Source organism: Orcinus orca, chromosome 3 (assembly GCF_937001465.1).
Source record: "Orcinus orca chromosome 3, mOrcOrc1.1, whole genome shotgun sequence".
Taxonomy (NCBI): Eukaryota; Metazoa; Chordata; class Mammalia; order Artiodactyla; family Delphinidae; genus Orcinus; species Orcinus orca.
The window spans coordinates 176,234,180-176,255,711 of NC_064561.1; the positions used below are offsets into that span (position 1 = coordinate 176,234,180).

Genomic DNA, 21,532 nt, shown 5'->3' on the forward strand with positions numbered 1-21,532 from the left:
TTCTAAAATAGAATCCCGCTCAACTCTTCCTGACACACATATTGAGAATCCAGCTGAAGAGGCAAAGGGAGCTTAAAAACTGTCCACGTCGAGGGTCGGAATAGCAGCTGCCCGTCTTTATCGTCTCCAAGCTCCGGAGACAATGCCTTGGATATTCTGGTCCCTCTTGCATTAAGCGAAGTCACACTTTATAAAACAGACTCCGGTTTCTTTATAAGGTTGGCTGCCTTTAAGCCTGGGCCTTAGTCTGGTCACCTGTATTTTTTGAGACTTTTAGGGAAATATGGCAAGAGTCCTGCAAAGAAACCCAGCCCTTGTGGGCATCTGCCAGGAACTGCCATATAGAAAGTTGATGGATTTTTCTCCTGTTAAATTTAATTCAGACTCTTGAAAGTGGTCTCGGTAAGGCACTCCCCCTTCTCTGTCTTCCATCTGCCCCTGTTCTTATCATCCGAGACTCGACGCATGGTTCCATCAGCACTCTCTCGGTTTGACTTGAGATGATTCGAAAACGTACCTCTTAGCCTGAGCCCTCTCTTAATAGGGAGAGAGACTCTTTACTATTCTTCAAGATCATTCTGGCAAAAGCTGGAGGAAGAGCCCATTTGCTTGGGAACACACTCCAGGTTATGCCCCCATCACGGGCGGATCTGGCCCAGCCAGACTGGTAGGTAACAAAAACAAATCCACATTTTGAATCGCTCCTTTGCAAGCCTTTGAGGCTCTGGTGCAAGAGGAGTTTCATGCATTCCTAAGACGTGAGCCACAAACAGCGCCCAGGGAGTCACCCTGGTTAATTCACCCCCTGCAGCTGCTACAGGACATGCCGCTCATTTGGTGCTGACGGCATACGTTGAGCCTCTGTGTGCGCCAAGCACTATGTCAGGTGCTGGGGACACAATAAAGTGAACCGTTGACCTTGACCTTGCAGCAGTGTTAGGCGTGCAAGAGCCTCCACTACATCGTGATACGTGGGAAGTCCTCGTGGGAACACAGCTGGGCAAGGGTCAGCTCAGGGAAAGCAATGGAAAGAGAACATGTGAGCCGCCTTTGAAGCTGGCTCAGGTTTTCAGGTCATACAGTCAGGAGTTCCAGCATTTCTTTTTTTTTTTTTTGTGGTACACGGGCCTCTCACTGTTGTGGCCTCTCCCGTTGCAGAGCACAGGCTCTGGACACGCAGGCTCAGCGGCCATGGCTCACGGGCCCAGCCTCTCTGCAGCATGTGGGATCTTCCCAGACCGGGGCACGGTGTCCCCTGCACCGGCAGGCGGACTCTCAACCACTGCGCCACCAGGGAAGCCCAGGAGTTCCAGCATTTCTAACACGCATGATGAAACTCCTAAGAGCCCCGGTAATGTTGAGGATCTTTTTAGAATTCTGTGTCTCGGCTTGGAGCAGCTTTGCAACATGTTTAGACTGGTGTGTTTGGGGAGTGAAAAGAGGCGCGATGAGTAATGACACCGTGACCGAGGCCTAAAGCCGGACTGTCCCAGAGAGTCAGGGACACCTGGGCCAATTCCGTCTTACCTCTATCAGTCAGGGAAGAGGCAGGAGGGGGTTGGCTGCTTTTTTTTTTCTTCCAGAAAAGGATAGGAAGACAAATACAATGCCATCTGCCCTTACGATCGTTTTTGAAGACTGCGATGCAGAAGATGTTTGTACTTATGTCACCAATAATTGTTTTAGGATCTCACAGCCCTGTTACTGAGCCATAAAGATGTTGCTTTTTTCTCTATATTCAAAGCAGCACCTTTTTGAAGCAAATGCTGAGGAAAAGCAACACCTGGCATCTCGAGCTTCAGAATTCCTCTTGACTGGGGTTCTCTGAAGGGGATAGAAATTACTTCTTTTAAAAACAGTGTTTCAGGTTAGTACTCCCATTCCATCCTCACCTGCCTGCGTGAAAGAGGCAGCACAGACAGATGCAGGTGATTTTCATCCGGGTGCTTGGTCACGTGTCTCACGTGGAACACTGCCCTCCGATTCCCCGGGCAAGCCTCCGGGCCAGTCTCAGGCAGGCACCCACTGCCCAGCAGACTCTGCGCTCCACGCCTTTCCAGGTTGTCTCTTGGTGTCACCGTTCCTTAAGGTCCTCCCCTCTGGTTTCCAAGGTGACAGCTCCGCCATCGGCTGTATTAACCGAGGCTGTGCAAACCCTCTACTCCAGAGACCATGTGGCCCAGATTCCCTGGAAGAGCTCTCGTTTCAAATACCATCTTCCATTGTCCACATAAGGGCTTCTACTTGTCAGGCAGTGTGTTCTAGTTTGCGATAACAAAATGCAGAACAATGGGGTTCTGTTACCTGTGGCACGTGACCCAGAGAAACGCAGAGGAAGCAGGGCCCTGGGTCCACTTGCACGTAGTCTGTCTTGAGCCCCAGTCCATCCTGAGGAGCTCAGAGCCTGGCACAGTTAGGCTGTCTGGTGCCGCTGGGTCTCCAGTACCCAGCCCTGTGGCTGCACCGGCAGTTGCTCAGTGTTTATTTAACGCATGGGCCCAGGCACAGGTGGTGGTGAACAGACTCACATTCATGGACCCGCCGTGCCTTGGGCATCCGTGCGGCCCTGGATCCCAGCAGTGCCAGGTTGAGCCCCCAGCCAGAACCTGCTCTTCGACTGAAACATCCTCCTCTCCCGACCCTAATAAAACTCCCCTTCTTGCAGGGCCCATGGGTGTTAAAAAGGAGAAAAGTGGAAAAGGCTCCCAGCTCTTCCTCTCCCCCAGCCTTAGTTTGCATCTCAAATCATTTACCTTCCTGGCAGGGATCCGTCACTGTCCTTGACTGAGGGTGTCCTTAGGCGCCTCCGAAATGTGGCCCTGCTGTTATCACACTTTCCCTCACTCCCCCTTCGGTGTGGATTTACTTGCCCAACGATGATGGAAGGCGGGCTGTGGGGTAGGCTGTGTTCATGCCTGCCATCTCAATGTAACATATAGGTTCTCCTTTGATCTCTTAAACACTGAGTTTACATTTAGCCCTAATCCTCCTAGGAGCTCATCATGACCGACCTCCTAAGAGGTCGGCCCAGGGTGCCTCATCCCAGCTGCCCTCGTTGTGGCCGTGGGACCGACTCTCCAGCTGTGACTGGGCTCGCTAGGAAACTCCAGATTATGGCCTGTTCAGTTCTTCCCCCAAAGCCCTGGCGCGATCCACGCTGCGGTCCCCGAGTGTTGCCTCGGGTTTCGGATCGGCGCCGTCCTGCAGACACAAGGATGTGCTTCTCTGCTCTAATTTTCCCAAGTACGACGACCATCCTCCAGTCCTCCCTCCCCACTGTAACATGGGGATGCATCTGCTTTTGTTTACACGCTCAGCTCACGACAGCTCTCTCCTGGAGTCACGCCTTGCGTGCAGCGTGCCTAACGCGTGATGCTCCCCTGAGCTTCCCCAAACCCCCGTGAGATCCAGGGGTAATTAGCCCCTCACCTCAGATGAGGAAGCTGAGGCTCAGGGGCCCCTGGCCACCTGGCCATCAGTGAGAATGTTTTCTGTCTGCCGGCCCATCTCTCCCAGCCCCACGCATCCGCCTTGATTGTTAATGCTTCATTGGTGGCAAAGGCAAATTATCTGGCTGCCCCCAAGGAAAGCAAAGGGCCCTAAGGGAGGAGATCCCCGAAGGGAACATCCGGCAGGGAGGGTGCTGATGAGAGGCTCAGGGTGGGGCGCAGGGCAGCACGCCTGCTTCTGCTCTTCATCTCCACTTGGAACCCTTACTTGCCAAGTTCGGAGAGAGTCTCTGCTTCCCCACACGTGCTCAGGAGCGGCCCTGGAGAATGCGCATCCACCACCATCTGGGGGAGGATCGTAGCCTGTGCTAGTTCCTCCTGTCGATAAGGACAAGCTTGGTTTTCTTGTGGTTGTCATGGAGACTGGCCACACTGAGATAAGGAAAACCCATTTCTGGAAAATCACGACGACCTGTTTTCCGGTTTAGCGTCTGGTAAACCTCACAGGTGTGCTGCGTCGGCCTCCTGATGACATTCGGGGGGCCTGTACGACCAGCTCTCTGAGGACTTTCGTCTTCACCTGGCCCCTAACTCAGAGCCCTGCCACGCAGCAGGAAGAGGAGGGCCACCACGAGAGGGGGGGCAGGTCCTCCAGCTACTACACAGGCAGGAGGCGGGGAGGCAGGCCTGACGCGGCGCCGTCGGCGCTTCCTATTTCTGTTGGGTACTCAGTGTGTATACGTACATATATTTCTGTTGCGTGGAGAAATAAATGAGACTGATGAATCCACAAATAACCCAACAAATGAAACTGATGGATCAAAAACCAACCTTAGGGCCCCGAGCAGTGATTTCCCAGGCGGGAACCTGGGCAGGGGAGGGGATCAGAGCTTCCCAGACCATTCACTATCAGGCAGAGAAGGAAGACCGATCAGCGCCCCGCGTGCGCGCCCCACAAATTTAGTGACCTTGACAAGGTCTGTCCGGCTGCGCTCTGGGCTTGCTCTAAACACGGGGGCGAGGGTGGGAGCTACTGGATTGAATGGAAGTTGTCCTAACTCACTAGCTGGCTTTTTTTTAAGTAAGCAGAATTGGCGGTGGGTTTACTTTTCTGCGTACCTGCTCTTTTTCTGTTAGTTGTGGATAAAGGCTTGAGGGCGTGGTATGATCCACAGAGGCAGCGTTTTAATCAGGCCGCAGCTGAATGTGCGAAGCCAGAGACCACTGAGGACCGCAGCTTATCACTTATCAGGTGTACCTGGATGCCCAGGGAGGGAGTGACGGCCGCTAGCAGCTCACCAAATCCCTCTGCGCCGTGAGTTTGGAGGGTGGATTAAGGATGTAATTACCGGTGAATCCAGCAGCCGAGAAGTCCAAATGCTCTTGTCCATCATTCCAGGTACTTGCCTTTAACCTGAGCTGTGTTTGGTGCTCCCAGGCCATGTCCTGACTTTTGCAAGAGGCGAAGCTCCCACGGCCAAGAAAGACCTGCCTGGCAGTCTCCTGAGAGCAACTTAATCTGGGTCTCCTCTTTCCTTGCTAGGGTCTCCCAGAACCAGCCTAGTGAGAGCTGGTCCCACGTAAAGCCAGCCCCCTGCACCTCCCAAGATGGGAGTAGACCCAGACAAGACGAGTGTTTTGGTGTCTGTATTTTATTTAATATCAGCGTGTACTTCTTTCTAACAGGAATTCTATTAACAGTCGTTTTACTGTTACACATCTTGCTTACACGATCATTTTCCTTTTGTTAAAGCCATAATAGCTGTCCTCTAGAAAATACATACTTTGTACTGTGAACCATGGATACTGTCGTCCCCCAAATCGTACCATTATAAAACATGAGCTTGACCCTGAAGACAGCTGACAAGATCTGATTTTAAGCTATAGACAATAAATACCCTGGTTTTTAGCACCTGTCTAGTCAGCATTAACTATTTACTTGTACTTCCCTATATTGGAATTCAGAAGAATGACACTGAAACAGATGTATTCAGAATCAAAGATGGGATGGTTTAAAGTGTAAGTGCTACTTACTGAAATGACATAACATTAGAACGTTTAATACATATGTGTGATAGTTACCCAGATTATCTGATAGTTATACAAAGTATTCTCCGGTTATGCCCAGAGCATGTCCCTGTTGTAATGAGCTGATTTTGCCAGTGGAGGCAGTATGCTGTTCTAAGCACAGTTTATCTACATTATTTCATTTGAACTCACAACTGTTCCATAAAATAGGGATTGTTCCCATTTCACAGATGGACATTGAGGCCCAAGGAGCCTACTCATCTGAAGTAAGATTTGAACCGGGAGCCATCTGTCTCCAAAGCCCAGTCCTCAAACGCTGCATTTCACAGCTTTCCTCTGTGATGCTGAGTCCCCCCTGAGCTCTGTAGAGACAGGGGCAGAATGCGGTGAATTTCCAAACAGATGCTCAGCTCACCCCCGCACTGTCGGGAGGCCTGGCCGGGTTTCTCTCATCAGATATGGTGACCACTCTGTATTGTGATGAATGCAGACACACATACTGGTCCAGAAAGGCCCCCCTGTATGAAATCCATAAGATGCAAGCTAACGATTAGAATCATGACTGTATTTATCTTATCTTCTTTGCATCCAGCACAGGAGAGAGAATAAGGTAAGAGCAGAGGGAAGACAGAGGAGGGAAAGCCATAGGTCACACGATGAGATGGTCTTGTGTGTAAAGGGCATTGGTATGAAACTTAGAGTGCCTTTCTGGAAATACGTGTCTAGAGGGAAGATGGGGCTTCCCGGGCCCTGGTAAGGTAGCTGTCACTGTACCTTGTGTGTCTGTGGGACACGTCGTTTACACATAGGCCATCCTCGCCCTACACACTCAGTACTTGGGGTGGCCGCCTTCTCGAAACAAGCAGGTGGTGAAGTGTTGGCATCTGGATCGACAGTCAGCCAAGCATCTGTGGGTGGAGTGTCATCTGGAGAGCAGGCTTTTTAGAATCCCAAAGAAGAGCATCCTCCCACCTGGAGACCGGACCGCACACATCTCTAGGACAGACTCAGAGGCACAGGCTGGGTTTGGGCTTTGTCCCAGAGTCATGGCATCCTGGGATCAGCAGGCCTGAGTCAGGGAACTAGAGGCACCACAGCCAATGCCGAACCTTGGCCTTCTCGTTGAAACAAAGATGGAAACACGAGCTCAGACATTGTCCCCCAGAAGAGCACCCTTCAAAAAGATATTACAAACTCTGCATGCCAAATCCTACAAGGAATTGGGTCCCTGATTATTTTCTCTAGATTTAGAATTTCGCCTAAAGCCCTTGAGTCATGTTTCATTTCCCTTTAGTGAGGCTCCCTGCACAATGACCTAACCCTTAGGGAGAAGGGAACACACTTGTCCTAAGGTGCCAGTAGCCCCTGCCCACCGCGGACCCCCAGCTCCCTGTTACCCTGGTCCTGGCTGAGCCAGCCAAAGCCCTGCTGGCCCAAGAGCCACCAGCTAAGAGGACCGGCACTGCCATCTTGTGGGAGTTCTCGAAGCTCCTAAAATCAGGTGGAAGGCGGGAGACAACCTTGACTGTCACGCTTTGAAGAATGACACACGAAGAAATGTATGGATGCAGTCAAGTGAGAGGGTCCCCTCTGGTCACCAGCCATGCTAATTATTATTTTGGTGTCCAGAAAATTAATAACCCAGATAAATGAACACCAAGGCAGAAAGATATTTCAAGAACTACAGTGGCTAGGAAGGATTTCGTTTTCCTTCTATTTACTAGGAAATGTATTTAAAATCACCCCTGGTGGGAATATATTTTTCCGTAAACTCTATGAAAACACAAAGCCATAGGTATTAAAGTCCAAATATAGCCGCGGAATCTGCTTCTAGATCACCTCGAGGCTCTGTCCTTTCATGAGGAGGGTCACCAAAGAGGTGCCTTTTCCCAGGAATCTGTCATGGGAGCAGGACCCAGACCAGCCCACCTCCATCACTAAGAGAAGAGGGGCCTTAGACCCCATTCGCTCTGCTGACAGCAGCAGATTAAACTGTGCCCCTTCCTTCAGCTCACTGTGCTGTGGCATCATGTCCTTCCCATTACACATGCGTGTGCACACTCACACACACGGATCTCCGCCTTCTCAGGCTCCGCCCAGACTCCCCTCTACGAAGTACCTCCCCCGCCCCGCCCCCAGTGTGTTAGCTGCTTGTCAGAAAATGAAATTGAAATCCTGACGCAGCTTTTTGGGCTTGAGTGTTCATGAGAACAGTGTGCTCCCTGACTCAGCAGGTGGCTTTGACTTTTAGGGAGATTCTCGGGGGAAAATCCCTTTCTGAGCGCTCGTGTGCTTTCTCACCGGGAAGGAAGGGAGCGTCACGTGGTGACCGCTCCCAGGTCCTGATGTAGCCTGGATGGCGCCGTGCTCCCACCACCACTGCCAGCGTCCCCACCAGCTTCCTTCCGTGCTTGCTTCCTGTACTGAGACCAGGAGCTGTGGGTGGGGGAGGACTAGTGGTCTGGACGGAGCCTCTCACCGCAGGGCAGCAGCCTCGCTGTGAGCTCGAGTGGCCTCATCACTTTCAGGCTTTCTCCCTGTCTTCAGTGGGCTGGGAAACTAACCACCAAGCCCAGGCCATTCCCATCAGGTCAAAATAGGGCTCAAATAGATTGAGGGCCCGGAGAGTTTTTCTTCAAGTCCATGGTTTGGTGACATCTGTTTCGTGTATCCCAGACCCTCCTTTTGCTTCCTTGGAGCTTTTCTGTCCCAGATAAGCAGGGCTATTCTGCACGGCTAGGGGATCTGAAGGTGAGGCAGAACTGATCCAGTTGTGAATTAGCAGTGGAGACATAAGGAGGGGCTAGAGATGTGTCATCCTCATCCCGACACCTACCATTTGCTGAGTGCTTGCGATGTGCCTGGGAGCATGTGTACGTAGAGTCACCTGGCGAGGGAGGGTCCACTGCCTCCCGTTTTACAGATGAAGAAACTGAGCCTCAGAAGGTCAAATGCCAGCCTACCAGCCAGTCACTGGCAGAGCCAGGATGGTCTGACATCAGAACCCACACTCAGCTGGCGTCCACCTGCCACCTTTCCTCTGGGCCTCCTTCTTAGACTGTGTTGACTGCATCTTGACTTGACGGATAGTTTGAAGCCTTCACTGCGCTTTGTTCCTGAAGCTCGCGAGCTGAGATGTGGGTGATGGTGGGACCCGTGACCCAACAAAGAACACGAAGCTGAGAGCTCCAGACCCGCATCCTCCAGGCTCTGCCTCTGGGACCACGAACGAGGTTCAGCCTCCTCCAGCCACCCATAAAATTGGGATAACACCTGCTGAAGAGAACCAGTTGCGTTAATAATTTATGTGGAAGCACTCTGTACCCTAGTTGAGTGCTACAGACATAAATGATAGTTTTCAAGGAAAAAAAAATCCATTATCAAGTCAGAAAGTAAATGTTTAGGCAGATTTGAATACCTTGTACTGCCTGGTTGAGTAAGGGATCCTCTGATTGCATTTAGATTACTTACTGTAAAAATTTGCATCTCTAAATCGTGTATAGAAGGCAGAACCTGAAAATAGAGGCTGCTCCGTGACCCACTTCTCAGCCCTAAAATGAGGGCATCAGGCTAATGCCCTGGGCTGCCCTCGTTCCAAGTCTGGCTTGGAGCACTGATCTACTGTGCAACTGTCCGGCGAGTTACTGAATCTCTCTGATTTACTGTTCCCTCATCTGTAAAATGCAGATAACAGTTTCTACTTTGTAGGGTTGAAAGGTTAGATATCACAATTCTGTATAAAGCCCTTAACTCAGTGCCTGGCCCACGATAAGTAATCAATAAGTAGTAGCTGTTACCATCTAAGATCATTCCCATCCTGTAGAGAGAATAGAGGACAAACAACTCATTAAAAGCTCTGTGTCCCCATCTCCTGTAAACAATGCCCACTGATTCTTTCAGAGCGTATTTACATGAAGAAGAGAAAGCATTTGCAGAGGATGACTTGGTGGACTGCCTTGAACCCAGATCAAAACTGCTAACGTGAAAAGGATTCTGTGAAATAGAACTCTTGGCAATGCCTTTGCTGCCCTTTTGACTACTTGCAATGGGATTAGTGACTTGCCTGGTTTCTCGGTCTTACTGATTACTCTGTGTGTGTGTGTGTGTGTGTGTGTGTGTGTGTGCACGCCCCGATCCCAAAACACTCCTGCATGGCAACTCAGCGACCCCAGTCCTTGTCAGGATGCTTGGGAAGGCATAGGCTGACCAGCCAAGCAGGAATCCTACCCACACCCAACCGTCCCACTTCATGGAAGCCTAATCTTAGATGAAGAAGGAGCCCCGCACTTTTCTGAGGGTGGAATCCCCCCTTAAAAAGGATTTCTAAGGGCTTAACGCCCTGGAGTTCCAGGAAAGAAGGGAAATGACTGCATATCACTAGCTGGGAAAGTGGGCCAGCGTAGGGAGCGGGCACTAGTCACTCTGACCACGTTGCTTATCAACAGCAATCCAGGGAAGACGGTCAGCATTTTGATTCTCTTCGGGGCGCCCAGAATCGCTTCCCCAGGCTGAACTGCTCTCTGTAGTCCCCGAGAAGGGTAGCCTCCATGTGCCTGGGCCAGGCACACGGGTGTCTTGCAGAAGGCCGGGCTGCCAGAGGAGCTTATCGTCAGTGTGTCCACTGCAGTCTCGGGCAAAACCCTAGAAGCCGCAGCAGAATGGAGGTGGGGAGGCGCCTGAGGTCGTGAAGGAATTTGCAGTCAAGCCCGTGAGTCTGGGAAAGAGCCCTGCTAACCTTCCTCAAACATGCGGGGCCTGTCCCACGGAGGAGGTCGTGGACTTGGGTTGGGGCCACTGGGCGAAGGCCAGGGAGCCAGAGACCGTGTCACCATGAGGACACCCAGAGGGCCACGAGCTCCTCGTCTGCAGAGGCACAAAGGCACAAAGGCTGTGGCCGCGCTCCACGTGGGCGGGAAGCTGGACGAGGTCACCACTAGGCCCCTTCCAGCCCCAACTCACCAGCCAGTGGATTCACACCTCTCAGGGCTGGACAGAAAACGTCCGCATCGCCCGGGGCCTGCGCTGACAGCCCAGGTTGTGAAGCCTTAGGACAGAAAAAAGAATGTGATCTCAATTATTTTTCTACGTGGTGTTTTGGATATGAGTGAAATAAAATATATTGAAATTTATTTCCGTATTCGCTGTTTTGGAGTTCAGCAGAGTTTTAAAGATATGAACTCAGTTTTCTTAGCCCTGGGGACTTTCATTTAAAGATGAGACCGTGAAAACTCAGTCCTAAAGGTGTCTGCTTTCCACAGGGTCATGCATTCACTAAGCATTTATGGCATTTTGTCCTGCCTTCTGCCTTTTCTGAAAATGTCAATAAGGCATAAACCTTATTCATCAAGGAAATTTATAAAATAAAGAATAGGAAACTTTTCTTAAGGACAAACGACCCCGTTAAGAATTTGATGTGGTCCTTGACAGGTGAATACCGGAAACCTACGTGCATCAAACATTTGGCGTGTGCACAGGCCAGGTGTGGTGAAGTTGCAGTTTCTGTTGATGTGTAGGAGGGTTCCCGGCGCTCTAATCCCCACTAATTGCATCAGGTTCTCAGTTTCTTTAAATTTAAATAAATATGGTTTTCAAAAACTGGAAAGGCCTGAGGATGTGGGGAGGACAGGAATGATATTTTTCTCTGTCTGTTTCCTGCGAGAAAGTACTGTTGCTTCTTCAAAACAACATCTGTCAGAATGATTTTCATCAGATTAAATAAATCCTCAAAGCCGCTATCACAGTTTATAGAATCTTGGAAACGTAGGATATGCTTCGCGTGGAACCCTAATGGAATTTAAAATATGTGTGTTTTTGCAAACACAGCTTCGAGAGCAGACTCTTTACTGGGGTTTGTGAATTTAAGCTACCATGTCTCAAAGAGTTTAGAATGTGTTTTTACTACATAAATGTAATAGACAATCGTTTACCAATTTGAGATGCTATTAATTGTAGATGGAAAAGGCATTGAGCCTGGGGCTCTTTGGCCAAGCCTGATGAAAACCAGCATTGCAGACTCTGACAAATAGCTGTGTGAAAACAGATACCGCGCTTAAGTATGGCACGAGAGGCCAGGCTTCTGTCATCTTTTCACAGGCAGCTGCTATATGTCCTTATGGTCAATTATGGCCTTTTCAGTTTTTTAGAGGAGAGAGAACTTTGTTGGCGGGGGGCGGGGGGGGGATTATGTCCTAAAGACCTTGAATGATCAATACAGATTGATATTTATTATTCCTTGCTGCAAAAAGCTTACTCTTAAAATTAGTTGCTAAATTTAATCCCAGTGAGATACCACTTCACACCCATTAGAATGGCTACTATCCAAAAAAACCCCAGAAAATAATAAGCTGTGAGCGTGTGGAGAAACTGAACCCTGTGCATTGCTGGCGGGAATCTAAATGGGTGGAAATGCTGTGGAATGCCGTTTCTTGGTTCCTTTACAATATTAGAATCTAGAGCATGGTTCTCAAGCTTCAGATGCGAAACCCTTGGCCGTGAAATCCCTGGAGACAGCCTGTGGGTGATTTGGACCAGTCAAAGCAAGATTCCTTGGATTCCAAACAAATCCAAACGTACTACATCAGGGACTTAACACTTGAGCCAAACTTGTTCATCCCTGGCTGACTATTGATCCCACAGCCAAATCATATCTAATAAAAGAAAAAAAAAGCAACCCAACCCAGTTAACCACACCACAAAAGCTAAATAAAACAAAACCAACGTCATATAGGGAACATTTCCGTGCTGCTTAGTAAGACTTGAAGTTTCTTAGTCTCATGGAGTAACAGAAATTACTTGGGGGAATTTGGGGTGTTTTTGTTAAACTCTTTGGGATGTAAACAAGTGAACTTTCTGAATCCTGAGACTTTTGCCTGCAGCAAAAGAAAGCTAAAACAAGGACCCCTGCGGCAGGGTGGAACAGCAGAGCTGGTGGAAGGCGAGCTGGGCAAATCAGGGATGGATTCCACTCTGCCTGCCCACAAGACCAGCCTTAAGCAAAACTGGCCACTTCTGGGAGCATCTCACTTTCCCCACTGGCCGGCCTTGCATTCATCTACAGCTCCCGGGTCCCCTTATCTCTGACTGAGGCATTTCAGAGGTGTGCACACCTATGTACTACCTGGAACTGTGTTCTGATGCTTTTAAACTACGACACATGCAGTTATTTTTTTAAAGGCATAGAGGAGTCTATAATACCATAGAAGTAAGCTCGCCAGATACTAAGTGCAGAAAGCAGACTACAGAATAAGGTGATTCTTTTGGTAAGAAAAATGGAAATTTAAGAAGAAAACAAGTGCATCTGTCTATCCATAGAAAGAAAGGCTGGAAGCACATCCCACGTGTTAACAGTGGTTATCTCTAGGTGGTAGAACTACAAGTGGTTTTAACGTGCTTGGCTTGTTGCTTTTCAACGATGAACATGTACTGCTTTGGTCCTATATTCCGTCCCCTCGGTATTGGTGACAGGGTGGGCCAGCTTAGTACCATGAAAGAGGTTAAGAAATGGCAAGAGCTTCACAAGGACCTTACTTTTTTAAAAAATTTATGTTGGATTATAGTTGATTTACAATGTTGTGTTTGTTTCAGGTGTACAGCAAAGTGATTCAGTTTTACATATACATATATCCACTCTTTTTTAGATTCTTTTCCCATGTAGGTCGTTACAGAGTATTGAGTAGAGTTCCCTGTGCTATATAGTAGGTCCTTATTAGTTATCTATTTTATATATAGTAGTGTGTATATGTCAATCCCAATCTCCCAATTTATCCCTAGCTCCCCTTACCTGCTTCTAACCATAAGTTTATTTTCTACATCTGTGACTCTATTTCTATTTTGTAGATAAGTTCATTTGTACTCTTTTTTTAGATTCCACATATAAGTGAAATCATGTGATATTTGTCTTTCTCTGACTTCACTCAGTATGACAATCTCCAAGTCCCTCCATGCTGCTGCAAACGGCATTATTTCATTCTTTTTTATGGCTGAGTAATATTCCATTGTGTGTGTGTGTATATATATATATATATATATATATAATATATATATGGAGAAAACCATAATTCAAAAAGACACATGCACCCCAATGTTCACTGCAGTACTATTTACAATAGCCAGGACGTAGAGGCAACCTAAATGTCCATCAGTGGAGGATTGGATAAAGAAGATGTGGTACATATATACGAAGGACCAAATGTTTTTAATACTTGGGGTCCTGTAGGGGCCAGGAGCTTTGCATCGGCTCTGGGATCTCACCCGTTAGAAGCTTCCGGAAGCCGTGGACTCTGCGAGGACTCTGAAAGGGTAGCCCCTCAGTCCATAGGACAGGAAGCTCCCTGGTTGGAGTCTCCCATTTATCCAGCATGACCCTGCTCCTGCCCTGCTCCGGGGAGCGCCCAGGTCCATATCTCTTGAGACCAAAACTACCGCGCTTGCCCACAGTTACAGTTTAAGGATTAACCAAAAACCGAAAGAGGGCTCTTTGGTGACGCGCCCGCTGTCTGCTACGATCGTTCTCCGCTCTCTGCCTGAGCTCAGCCTCCGCAGGAGGGGACCCGCAAGTGTCCCAAGTGCAGCAGCCAGCGGGTCCATGTGATGAAATAACGGGAAGAGGTGTGCCTCCCGCTTCCCGCACCCTCCCGAGGGTCCTTGTTTGTCACACGGCCCTGAAACCAGTCTCCACATTCGCGTCACCTGCGTGTGCCTCTGTTGTGAGTCGTGATGGTCAATGTGTTTTCCTTCTTGTCTTCCAGTCCACCCAGACCGACCGTGTTCATCTCCGGTGTTATCGCCCGGGTAAGAGCCCTTTCATCACATCGGGGCCTTGGCCCGCGATGTCCTGATTCCTCCTGTCCTTATTCAACCCCACTTGTCCACCCAGGTCCGGAGGTCACTTAATCAATTGCCCCCTGTCCATAGAGCGTGTTTCTGCGCATCCGCCCGTCAGGGGCAGATGGGACGGTGGTGACGTGGTGACGCGGAGCCTGAGCTGGTGCAGCTGCCTCTCCTCTGTCCTCGCCCGTCTCCCTTCTCTTTAGGCTCAACCAGGGTCGGCAAAGGGTTTCAGGGTGATCTGTGAGCTGAGACTGTTTTTACATTTTAAATGGTTGAAAATTTGAAATAAGAACTGTATGGCGTGACGTGAAAGTTACATGGACTTTAAATTTCTGTGTCCATGGATAAAGTTTTAGTGGCACACAGCCTTGCTGTTCATGGATGTGTATCATCTATGGTCCTCTCGTGCTGCACTGGCAGAGTGCAGAGAGTATGACCTGAAAAGCCTAAAATATTTGCTATCTGGCCCGTTACAGAAGATAGTTGCTGCCCTCTGAACTAAACTGATGGGTTTGGGTCACTCTCTTTGCCTTTCAAGAGCCCCCTCTTCTTGTGAGACCTAACAGTTTTGTAACCGCAGACCTCCCCCCAGCAAGCCCCCATTTGGGGGACAGTGCACTATTCCATCCATCGATCTGCAGCTCACAGCCCATTCGAGCCCTTAGCATAGGATGTGTAAAGAAAATGCCACTGTTGGGGACGGCTCAGCACAGCCATCCAGGGACCTGGGACAGACGGAGGGCACATCTACTACATGCGAGGAAATTAAATGCCCGCACAAATCTGAGGTCACCCCAGAGCTCAGCCACCATGGCTCGGTCCTGCCCGGGGTGGGCTGGACCCCAGCCCCTGTCACAAACGCACAAGAAGGCAATTCCTGCCTGAAAAACAGCCGGGTACCTTCTCTGAGACTCGGCTGGTTGAACCTGGCTTATCTCACAGCTTCCAGCCCTGCCCTGTGTGTTTCCTTCCCAACGAGCGCTCCAGGCCCAGCTCGCAGCTGTGGCAGCAAATCTGAATTTAAGACCCTGGATTTGGTTCTGTCTTGTCCCTCAATTCAAAAAAAATCACAAGAACTGTTCTAGCAGAAGAAAGCCATCCAACACCCAGCTTAGTTCTGAGTGAGTCGTACATACGGTACCTGATCCCATGGCGTGGCGGCAGAGACAGCGAGCTTTCTCACCTTCTGGAAGGGACACGGGCCTGGGTGCCTGCTTGGGCTCTCCAGAGAGCGTCAGGACCCCCAGCAGTCCCAGGAGACAGGCTGCTACCTGCCGACAGGTTCCCCACTCCATCACCCACCCGCCCTGTCCCCAGAGGGAAGCCAGAAGATGCTGGCTTTGCGTCTCGCTTCACGTACTCACTCAGCTGTTCAAGGTTGATGAGCCAGTGCTTTCTGTGTCTCCCGCCAGGGCGACAAGGACTTCCCCCCGGCGGCAGCCCAGGTGGCCCACCAGAAGCCCCACGCCTCCATGGACAAGCACTCTTCCCCGAGGACACAGCACATCCAGCAGCCTCGCAAGTGATGGCGAGGACCCAGCGCCCTCACCAGCCGGGCCTCAGTTCCCCGACACTTGGTATTTCCCCAGCAAAGAGAACTGGTATTTTCTTCAAGACACTGCTCCATTGGGAAATTTAAGACAGAGCCAAGCGCCCCTTCCTTTGCCTTGAATTTCCATATCTAAAGCTAGAATCAGACCCCAAGTCTTGTTTCCAGGGAGTCCTGGCAGGTGTTGTCTGCGAATCACCGTGGCGCTACAAGTGCCGTTAGCAGAACTTGCTAAGACTTGAGTGAAATGGAATCGTTCAGAGTTTAGCTTCAGTTCCGTTTTATCAATTGCCCTGGTCTTAGAAACAAGTGGGCACAAATTTGGGAGGGTTAGATCAGGTCAGGGGAAAACTCAGTCATTTCATGCTTTTCGGTAAGAGGAAAATAAAGTCTTAATACCTAGTGAGGAGAGAAAGAGATGAGAGCGTTAATTACAGAAAAACTGAGCAGGGGAGACTTTTGCAACAGGCAACAGCCTCACTGCATTTCTCTCCTTTGTGTGATGAGGGATCACAGCACAGGGTGTCACCAAGCACTCCCAGGAAAACCAGGGAAACGCTTACAGCTTTGAAACGGCTCTTTCATTCCAGGGGTCATCTTGCTGAAAAATTTGCCCAAAGGGAATACTTCCAGAATGAGGTTTCTCCGTGTGGGTCCCAAGTCCTGCATTGCCCCACCATCCAGACAGGCTTGCCGCGAAATCAAGGCAAACCTTCATTTTTTCAGTGATCACCTCTAGAGCTGCTCTTGAGCTCTGGGAGTGATCACTGACCAGGTGGAGGAACAGATGTCTAGCTAATTCTGGAACACTAGAGCAAAAGCACTGACCACGTGGGAAGACGAGACGAGAACCTGCCCTTTGTCTCCCTAGGACAGAGTAGAACTACCACGTGCCATTTGAGCTAGAAAAGCCTGTTTGTCCATCAGTCGAAGTATCAGGAACTCCCTCTGCCCAAGGGCACAGGTACCTGGGCCCGTGTTCACTTGGGCCTCTCAAGTTATCCTACGCTTTCTGCCCGGGTTTCCTACCCAGAGCTGCCTTAGACTGCTCGCTGGCTGATGGCTATTGGGTGCTCTGCTTTTCTGAAAAGCCAATGGGCTCGTTTACTCAGATGTTCAAATCTCCCGGAGCAGATGCTTTGGGAGAGGGTGCAGCCCAGCTGGCACGCTTGCCAGCGTGGTGTTTGCCGCGGGGTCAGCAGTGGGCACACCACAGCCTTTCTGATGCCCTTTCCAGCTCCACATCCGTGACTGGGAAAGGTGACACAGACCTAGCAGACCCAGCTCTCACCCTTCCCTAAGGAAAAAGCTGGCCCTGCTTCACATCCTAAAGGCAACATTTGGTTTCCCATCTCACTGACTTGCGGCAGCCGGGGTCTCACCCTCAAGGCATCGTGTAGTCACCTCTCATACTTCTTAATCGCTGAGATGTTGCTAAAAACTGAGGCTGGCTTTTAGAGATGCAGACAGGGCGGGCAGCCTCCTCCCAGCCATCTCCTGGAGCCGGCATCTCAGAAGGATGCTGAGAGCAGGCAGCACTAGGTCAGTCTGTGGACCACTGCACCCCCTGCTGCAGAAATGAAGACACACCCTTGATACTTTTTAGTGTGGCAGCCAGGACTGCCATGCTGTTTCCCAAGGTGCATTCTTCTTGTCCCTTTAGCTACATCTGGCATGTATCTGTAGATCACTGAAAGCAAAATGTTCTTCTGAATGAGTTTATCAATGGTTAACCTCAAGAAAAATAATGATTATAATAAAGCTCCTGCATTTCTTCTCATGGTTTGTTTTCTCTTACATCTCAGAGACTTTTCCTTCTCATTTTACTGGGGTTGCCAGATGGTTTCAATAGAAATACGAACATGCAAAAATGAGGGGTGTTTTCACAAACTGTTTCCCAGACACAAAGCCAAACTATTGGACAGCAGGCACCTTGAGTCTAATCGTCTACTTTTTTTTTCTTTTTTTTTGCGGTATGTGGGCCTCTCACTGTTGTGGCCTTTCCCGTTGCGGAGCACAGGCCCGGACGCGCAGGCTCAGCGGCCATGGCTCACGGGCCCAGCTGCTCCACGACATGTGGGATCTTCCCGGACCGGGGCACAAACCCGTGTCCCCTGCATCGGCAGGCAGACTCTCAACCACTGCGCCACCAGGGAAGCCCTAATCGTCTACTTTAAAATGTCATAAAATGGAAAAGCTTAATGCAGTGGATTAAAACGCATTCCTTGGGTTCAGCAGCTGGCCCCGTGCTGGGAAGGCCCTTTGGGAACAGACTTAGAAGGAATGATTAGTAGTAAGCCAGGGGATGGCTGTATGCAGCCTTTGATAAATAAGCTAATTTATCCAAAGGTCTTCTGGAAGCTTTATGAGAGGGATGAGAAAATAATCACAATCACTAAACCTCAAGATCCAGAATCAGTACAGATTTGAGGTGGGAGAGACTCTGAGGTGTTTTCACCTGATGAGGACCTCGGGGGGCAGCCTGGCAACCCTGAGCCTGGGGATGGCAGGTATGGCCAGAGTCTGCATCTCCCAACAAGCCTCACCTCTCCTTAGCCCTTAGGGTCACCTCTGGGCCCTGCAGTTTGTATTCTCGCGTCCATCTCCCTTACTGTTGGGTTGGCCAAGAAGTTCGTTCAGGTTTTTTTCTGTAACATCTTACAGGAGAACCCGAATGAACGTTTTGGCCAATCCAATAACTTGAGGATGGAATGAGGGTCTTATGCATTCAGTGTCACTGGGTAGAGAGTCGTTCTCGATACATAAATATGAATAGAAATGCCAAACACACACTCACCGTGGAGCAGAATCCCGCCTCCACCCCAGGGCTTTTGCACAGTGTTACTGACGTCATTGTCACCTGTGTTAGTTCCCCATTGCTGCCATAACAAAGTACCACACACTGGGTGGCTTAAAACCATGGAAATGTGTTACCTCACAGCTCTGGATGCTAGAAGTTTGCAGTCAAGGTGTGGGCAGGGCCATATTCCCCCAGAAGGCTCCAGGCGAGGGTCATTCTCAGCCCCTTCCGCTTGTGGCAGCTGCTGGCAATGCTTGGCGATCATCGACTTGTCGCAGCATAAATCCAGTCTCTGCTTCTGTTGTCACATGGACGTCTTCTTGTGTATCTGTGTCCAAATTTCCTTCCTCTTCTAAGGACAACGGTCGCTGGACCAGTGCCCACCCTGATCCAGTGTGACCTCATCTCAACAAATTAGATCTGCAAGGACGCTGTTTCCAAATAATGTCGTATTCACAGACACTGGGGGTTAGGACCCGAAATAGTGTCTTCTGGGAGAGACACTATTCAACTCAGGACATCAACCATATGCTGAAACGCCAGAAACCTAGCTCCCAGCTCACACCATTTGAACAGCTGTTCATTGGGTAAATTGCTTTCCTGAATGAGCTTTACTATGAGGCGGCTTCACCCGCCACAGGTTTTGTTACAGTGTTGCTGGCCACGGAGCAGTCAAAACCTGTGTGCAGGGGTAAGGGGAGGAGAGCAGGGCAGAGGTGCCAAGGGATGGGTGCCCCCAGGCTACAGGGGGCTGTCTACCCCCGGTTTCAGTAGCTCCTGAGACTGCAGCTCTCAACTGCACGTGTCCTCAGATCAGAGTCACCGTGTTTCTACAGCCTACATCTTGTCTTTTGTAAGAGTGCTGCATGGGCAGTGGTCGTCCCATATTACAGATGGGAAGACTGAAGCTCGGTGCCCAGGGTCCAGAGTCATTGTTAGCCAACACTTGTCCAGGGAAGATACACAAATGGCCAATAAATACCTGAAAGATGCTCGATATCATGAGTCACCAGAGAGATGCAAATCGAAATCACAGTGAGATACCACTTCACACCCACGAAGATGGCTAGGATCAAAAATCCAAATAATAACAAGTGTTGATGAAGATGTGGAGAAATCAGAACCCTCATACGGTGCCTCATACAGAGAATGTGAAATGGCGCAGCCCTTGGGAAAACAGTCTGGCAGTTCTTCAAACGATCAAACGTAGAGTTACCATGTGACCCAGAATATCTATTCCTAGGTATATACCTGAAAGAAATGAAAACAAGTGTCTATGCAAAAACTTTACACAGATGTTTAGGACAGCATTACATATAACAGCCAAAAGGTAGAAACAACCCAAATAGGTCCATCAACTGAGGAATGAATAAACAAAATGTTATATATATACATACATACACACACACACACACACACGCAAATGGAATATTATTCCACTGTAAAATATTATTCATTATTTGGCCGTGCAAAGGAATGCAGTACCGATATACGGCGCAATACGAGCGGACCTTGAAAACATTATGCTCGGTGAAAGAAACCAGCCACAGAAGACCACGCAGTACACGGTTCCATTTACGTGAAATGTCCAGAATAGGGAAATATCTAGAGACAGCAGCTCAGAGCTGGTGAGCGGGCAGGGAGGCTACAGGGGGTGAGAGCTAAAGGAAACGGTTTCTTTTTCAGGTGATGGAAATGTTCTAAAATCAACTGAGAGGATGCTCGCACATGTCTGTGAATATGCTAGACCCATGGAATCGTACCCCTTATGGGAGCCGTAAGGAAGTCACCGGTAACTGTAAAGTGATGGGGGGGGGGGCTTGAGGAAGGGTGTGGGGTGGTGGGCTTTGCACTGCGGCAGCCTCACACCTGCCTGGTTCACACCTGGCCCCTGCTGGAGCGAGAAGTTCCTCAACTAGCATCTCTGGACCTCAGTTCTCCGCCTGTCTAAATGGGCCATTTTGTATGCAGTGTCTTGTAAACATGAAAAGAAAATTGTGGATACTAACCTCCTGGTTAACATGGAAACCAGTATCAGTAGAATAGGGCTTCCAACACGGACAACATGCTGGGATGGTGCAGAGACTGTGGGTTAGCAGGGAGAGAAGATTCCAGAAGGGGATGGTTGGATCAGTGCCAGTCTAGACTGTGTGCCGGAACAGCAGCAAGGAAGCACAGAGGAGGCCAGAGGCCCAGTTAGTGGTCAGTGGAGCGGGGACGGGCGTCCTGAGGACCAAAGGACCCTCTGCGGACCCCGTGTGACCCAGAGGTCGACAAGGCTGGCTTTTGCCCCGGCTCCTGCACGCTGTGCCCCCGTCTCTGGGCTCATGTCACCCCGGTACAAACAGTCCTTGAATGGTTTCGGCAAGAAGTCCCCTCACAGCTTACAAGCGTTACCAGTTCAAGTCCAGCCTTGAGAGGTTATTGAGCGGAGCACATCGTCTTCCCATGGCGGCGGCCATGTGATCTTCCCATGCCACCGCCTCACCTGGCCACCGCCCCTGGGACCCAGAGCCCCGTGCCCACCCAGGGTCACCCGGGAAGCAGACACCCCCTTGCCAAGCCCCCGGTGGGCCATGTGTGAGGCCCACTGCTGCCCTGGCCAGACCTGGGGAGACCAGCTCCCTTCTTGGCATGTGCCCTCCTGGGGGGCTGAGAAGCCATGGGACATTTCCTCCCCGGGTCCAGGGAGAAAGAACTGTGCTGGTCCTCAGGTCCACACCTGCGGCATCGATGCCTGCCAGCTTCAGAGGACGCCTCAGCTGCACCCTCAAACCAGAGTTAGCCCCTGATGGAGCTGTGCGAGCCGGCGGCACAGCCTGGGAGCAAGCATGCGCCCTCAGAGTCCATGCCCACGTCCCCACTCGGTACCTGCAG

General features: G+C 50.1%; 1 protein-coding gene and 1 long non-coding RNA gene across 2 annotated transcripts in view; one reads left to right on the forward strand and one right to left on the reverse strand.

Moving 5' to 3' along the window:
- The window catches only part of DAP (death associated protein), a 61,960-nt gene extending 44,325 nt beyond the window's left edge, over window positions 1-17,635 (forward strand). The window contains exons 3-4 of the mRNA XM_004274486.4: window positions 14,225-14,267; window positions 15,719-17,635. Coding sequence (XP_004274534.1) covers window positions 14,225-14,267; window positions 15,719-15,832 — 157 coding nt within the window. The 3' untranslated portion in view covers window positions 15,833-17,635. The remainder of the gene's footprint in view (window positions 1-14,224; window positions 14,268-15,718) is intronic.
- LOC125964080 (uncharacterized) lies at window positions 6,128-20,208 on the reverse strand. Its single transcript, XR_007476699.1, has 2 exons — window positions 18,790-20,208; window positions 6,128-8,750 (listed from the first exon to the last, which is right to left on the reverse strand). It is a non-coding gene; the product is annotated as an uncharacterized LOC125964080 (long non-coding RNA).
- Between the last annotated feature and the right edge of the window lie 1,324 nt (window positions 20,209-21,532).